Below are 6,000 nucleotides of genomic sequence, written 5' to 3'. Positions count from 1 at the left end.
GAACATCATAATCCCTATTTCAAACGAGACAGATGCTACGGTTCATCAGGTGTTGCCTGGTGATGGGTTAGTAAGACGAAAACTGGTTGATAACATATGATACTAGTGCAAGAATAAAAACACAATTCGTTTGTCGCTTACCGTTAAATGTGCAATTATTTTACAGAGAAACGATTTATTTATTTAATCGTATGGTGATTTTATACAATAAACAGTTGATATAATACAGATGATTTTATACAATATACATATGATATTAGACAATATTAAACCTTAACGTCCGTGTTTTTCAACCAGTTAATTAAGCTGGGTGTGAGAGTGAACACGTCATCGGGAATTCCAGGGTGTAAATGAAGTGGACAGCGTTGGATTAAATGTTCAGCTGTCTGCTCTTCTTGATTACGTTCACACATTGGTGAACTGATCCAGCCCCATTTGTACCTGAAGTAGCTACAGCAACCATGTCCAGTCCTTAACCTGTTGAGGCGGCACCAAAGGTTAGAGGAACAATAAAAGAATTCATTAACATAGGCAAGAAAGCATTTGGCGTTTATTTTCTGTGTGCTCGTACGGACGGAGAGTTATTTACAATTGCCGTTGGCTGGAAGGTGAACAATCGCGTACAAATACACAAGTCCCATTTGTGAAACCCTGCGTGGCCTCTGGAGAGAGCTGCCCTGCGCCCGTTCTGCCGCCAGAGCGGTCGTGTCGTGGTGTGGCTGCCATCGTCTGCCCGCCTCGCAGTTCACTGCGCCTGCTGCCTCAGAACTCGCCGCAGCAGCTTCCCGGAGGGATTCTTGGGAATGGCGTCCACAAACTCCACGCCTCCCGCCAGCCTCTTGTACTCCACCACCTGCAACAGCACACGGGAACTTTAAAAATCATACCCGCCGACGTATTTCAGAGTTTGGTCAGTGATACCTGCGTAGGGTGTCCGGTAAGTAACGTAACACATTTTATCTGAAAGCAGGTTGGCTTTAATCAAGATTCCAGTACACCATGTTATTGCACAGTCTTTAGCCCACAACACCACATTTTCCAACATTGTCTCCGCTCAGTGCGACGGCCTTACGCCACCTGACTGGGATGGCCTGTATGCCCGCACGGTACACCTCCACTGGTCGACGTCGGGGCCGACGTGTCGCTGCATCAGTAGCCTCCCCACCGTACAGGCACCTCTTCCCGAGGAGTGCATCCTCGATTGGACCAAACAGATGGAATTTGCGGGATCCGGGCTGAAGGGTGGACGAGGGAGAACCGTCCAATGAAGTTTTCTGAGCTCCTCTGGGGCCCGCAGACTTGTGTGAGGCTTCGCATTGTCATGGAGAAGAAGTTCGTTTGCATTTTTGTGGTGCACAATGCTTAAGGAAGTGTTATGTAACTGCAAATCTTTTTTTTTTCTGTCACAGTCAATAAAATTCTTCTGAGTTTGAAGCCGCATTGTCATCTGTAAAATTCTGACGTTTCGGCGAATTTTATTGACTGTGACAACGGCAGTGAAAGCCTACGTTTACACTTTTATTTCGTGTCTCGTGTTCACTGAGTGAATATCGGAGTTCCTTCTGAACTAGCCAGTATTGTCAGTAACAAATCGCGGGACGAGGTATGTGTGCAGGGAAGGTAGAGATAGAATTCCGAGATACCTGAACAGATATGACACAGTAAGATATAGTGGAATGGAAATAAGCAGAGTGAAAAAGTCTTCGACCTGCGGTGTCAGAGACGGTGGAGCAGCATTCAGTTTCGATCCAAAAGCTCCCGATATACAGGGTGTTACAAAAAGGTACGGCCAAACTTTCAGGAAACATTCCTCACAAACAAAGAAAGAAAATATGTTATATGGACATGTGTCCGGAAACGCTTACTTTTCATGTTAGAGCTCATTTTATTACTTCTCTTCAAATCACATTAATCATGGAATGGAAACACACAGCAACAGAACGTACCAGCGTGACTTAAAACTACAGGAAATGTTCGAAATGTCCTCCCTTAGCGACGATACATGCATCCACCCTCCGTCGCATGGAATCCCTCACGCGCTGATGCAGCCCTGGAGAATGGCGTATTGTATCACAGCCGTCCACAATACGAGCACGAAGAGTCTCCACATTTGGTACCGGGCTTGCGTAGACAAGAGCTTTCAAATGCCCCCATAAATGAAAGTCAAGACGGTTGAGGTCAGGAGAGCGTGGAGACCATGGAATTGGTCCGCCTCTATAAATCCATCGGTCACCGAATCTGTTGTTGAGAAGCGTACGAACACTTCGACTGAAATGTGCAGGAGCTCCATCGTGCATGAACCACATGTTGTGTCGTGCTTGTAAAGGCACATGTTCTAGCAGCACAGGTAGAGTATCCCGTATGAAATCGTGATAACGTGCTCCATTGAGCGTAGGTGGAAGAACGTGGGGCCCAATCGAGACATCACCAACAATTGCCTGCCCAAACGTTCACAGAAAATCTGTGTTGATGACGTGATTGCACAACTGCGTGCGGATTCTCGTCAGCCCACACATGTTGATTCTGAAAATTTACAATTTGATCACGTTGGAATGAAGCCTCATCCGTAAAGAGAACGTTTGCACTGAAATGAGGATTGACACATTGTTGGATGAACCATTCGCAGAAGTGTACCCGTGGAGGCCAATCAGCGGCTGATAGTGCCTGCACACGCTGTACATGGTACGGAAACAACTGGTTCTCCCGTAGCACTCTCCATACAGTGACGTGGTCAATGTTACCTTGTACAGCAGCAACTTCTCTGACGCTGACAATAGGGTTATCTTCAACTACACGAAGAATTGCCTCGTCCATCGCAGATGTCCTCGTCGTTCTAGGTCTTCCCCAGTTACGAGTCATAGGCTGGAATGTTCCGTGCTCCCTAAGACGCCGATCAATTGCTTTGAACGTCTTCCTGTCGGGACACCTTCGTTCTGGAAACCTGTCTCGATACAAACGTTACGCGCCACGGCTATTGCCCCGTGCTAATCCATACATCAAATGGGCATCTTCCAACCCCGCATTTGTAAACATTGCACTGACTGCAAAACCACGTTCGTGATGAACACTAACTTGTTGATGCTACATACTGATGTGCTTGATGCTAGTACTGTAGAGCAATGAGTCGCGTGTCAACACAAGCACCGAAGTCAACATTACCTTCTTTCAATTGGGCCAACTGGCGGTGAATCGAGGAAGTACAGTACATACTGACGAAACTAAAATGAGCTCTAACATGGAAATTAAGCGTTTCCGGACACATGTCCACATAACATCTTTTCTTTATTTGTGTGTGAGGAAAGTTTCCTGAAAGTTTCGCCGTACCTTTTTGTAACACCCTGTATATTAATTAAAACTATTACATTTTACCTAGATGTCATTTTGCACCATGACCTCCACAATAGTTCCTTTGGGGACGCGTATAGAGACCTCAATGTTCCTGCCATTTCTGAAATGCAATGCGGACGTCTTTCTTCGTCTGGGTCTTTAGTGATTTCTGTGGTTTCACTTGAGTCTCCTTCACTGCCTGAAATATTTGGTCATTCACCTTGGGGAAGAGTAACATGGAGTTAAGGTCGTGAGTGCGGTCTGTGGGTAAGTCGGAGAGGAACGACTTATCTTCGTTCAATAAAATTCTTCTGGGTCTGTGACCGAATTTTCAGTGTGTTTCCGACGTTTCAGCCACTATTGCAAGTGGCCTTCCTCAGGTTGTCTTTCTGCTAACTGCTGAACGAGAAAAGTTTGGTTCTTATTTACTGGCGAAAGAGACTGATGTCGAACTCTGATAGTCTGTTGAGGGTGGGAAGGACAGGTGTTGGAAGTCATTTATTGGCGTTATCGTCGTTTTCATTCAGTGGTGGAAACTGACGTTCGTGATTGGTGTTTGCTTTATTGCTTGCCACTGGTAGAAATGGGTGAATGGGAAACGGGTGGAAGTTGTGACGTAGCGCTGTTTACTTGCTGCCCAGAGCCGTCTGGGTACCTAAGGCCCCTAATGTCTCCCGCGCTTCGTATGAACTGCCATATGCAGCGCTGGTTCCCTTGAAAGGGCACAGTCGATTTCCTTCCCCATCCTTGACACAACGCGAGTCTGTGCTCCGTCTCTAATGATCTCGACGTCGACAGGACGTTAAACGCAGTCTTCCGTCCTTCCTCTGACCTGCCGTTCCGTATCGCTCTTGCTGTTGGCAGCCAACACGCCAGAAGTCTGTACCCGTCCTCTTTATTGACGTTGGCGCGTAGCTTGTTTCTATCGCCTCTCTAATCTTCCTCCTCAAGGTAAGAAGCTGTTTCTCCAGTGCGCGGGCTCCTAGAAATACTATCTGTTTGTCGTACTCATGCTGGTATTGTGCCACTGCTGACTTGCTGTGTTCTCTTAGTAGGATGTATTTTTCATGTTCAGATGCCCATATGCTGATGGGTTGCCTGCGTACACTAGTCCATACTCGCAGCCGGTTTCGTAAACTCCAGCGCCATGTAGCTTGTCGATTGCATCTTGTTGTGCCAAGCGACCCGCCTACACGAACAGGGAGGACAGATACTGACTTCTGGTGTCTTGGCTGACTCAGTTGGGGCTTCATACACTGCATTCATCAAATTATCCCACAAGAAAGCGTCCAGTGGGTTGAGGTCGGGTGACGGAGGTGGTGACAGATACTGACTTCTGGTGTCTTTGCTGACTCAGTTGGGGCTTCATACACTGCATTCATCAAATTATCCCACAAGAAAGCGTCCAGTGGGTTGAGGTCGGGTGACGGAGGTGGTGACAGATACTGACTTCTGGTGTCTTTGCTGACTCAGTTGGGGCTTCATACACTGCATTCATCAAATTATCCCACAAGAAAGCGTCCAGTGGGTTGAGGTCGGGGGACGGAGGTGGTCAAGTTAAGGGCCACCTCAGCTAATCCAGCAATCCCCAATCATCTGTCCGATTCATGATGATAGACTGAAATGTGTGAGTGCCCCATGTGCTGGATCCACATATTCGACGGACTGCAAGTGCCACCTGTTCCAGTAAATCCGGCAGCACTTGTCATTACGCAGCTATCGCCTGTAAGCCGAGGATGGAGCATGTATGGGCCAAACACGTAATCATGTATCTCGCTAGCCCAAGACTTTTCTTGACGACCTTGTTCTTGGGTGGCGTGGAGGTTCTCTTCCGTCCAAGTACGTCAACTGCGAGCGTTTAACACAGCATCATGGATGAGGGGCGCCTCATCTATGAACGAAACATGCGCAGTGTAATAAGGCTTTGTATCCCAGTCCTGCCAACACCATTGCCAGAACTCTATATGTGGAGCAAAATCCTGGGCCGTCAGCGCCTGAGCATTCTGAAAATGGAGTGGATGCCTTCTCTCCTCGTGCATCACACTCCAAACAGCTATGTGTTTGCTTTGCAGTGTGTCTTCCACAGCGCAACTGCTTGTCGACGGGTACGTATTGAAACTGTCTAATATATTCTCTTCAAATCGTAGCGTGTGTACACCTTCTTGCGACCTCCACCATTTGGACGTCATTCTTACGTTAAAAGCCTAGGTGCGTGGGAACGGAAAAGTTTAGTTGAAACTGTGCGGTCCTGACGTAGCCAAAACGAAAAGAACAATACCAACGCAATACCCCCAATAAAGGAGTTTACGTCGATAAAAGTAGTTTTTACAGGGAATTTTTAATTAGGCCCCTGCAAAGCGTTGCTTCGCTCAAGCTGAATCATGCTTACAGCATTACACTGCAGTCATGACGTTAGTGCCTCGAGTAAAGGCTATATCTACAGCGACATTCATAAGCACCTCCAGAGTTTCAGAAGCCGACCAACAAACACTACAAGACATACAGACATTAGGCACATAATGGTGCATAGCGCATCTCTCCAAGTTTTTAGTACACTTTATAGGTATGTGCACTCAGCCTCGTGATTCCAATTGAGGAGCTACTCGACCGAATAGTAGCGGCTTCGGTCAAGAATACCATCAAAACGACCGGGAGAGCGGTGTGCTGACCACA

The 6,000-nt window shown here is 47.1% G+C and overlaps 1 protein-coding gene across 1 annotated transcript in view; it reads right to left on the bottom strand.

Moving 5' to 3' along the window:
• Positions 1-697: 697 nt before the first annotated feature.
• The window catches only part of LOC126106320 (uncharacterized), a 121,097-nt gene continuing 115,794 nt past the window's right edge, over positions 698-6,000 (bottom strand). Inside the window, exon 10 of the mRNA XM_049912555.1 lies at positions 698-853. Coding sequence (XP_049768512.1) covers positions 746-853 — 108 coding nt within the window. The 3' untranslated portion in view covers positions 698-745. The remainder of the gene's footprint in view (positions 854-6,000) is intronic.

Source organism: Schistocerca cancellata, chromosome 10 (assembly GCF_023864275.1).
Source record: "Schistocerca cancellata isolate TAMUIC-IGC-003103 chromosome 10, iqSchCanc2.1, whole genome shotgun sequence".
Lineage (NCBI taxonomy): Eukaryota > Metazoa > Arthropoda > Insecta > Orthoptera > Acrididae > Schistocerca > Schistocerca cancellata.
This window is presented reverse-complemented; position numbering and strand designations above follow the sequence as displayed.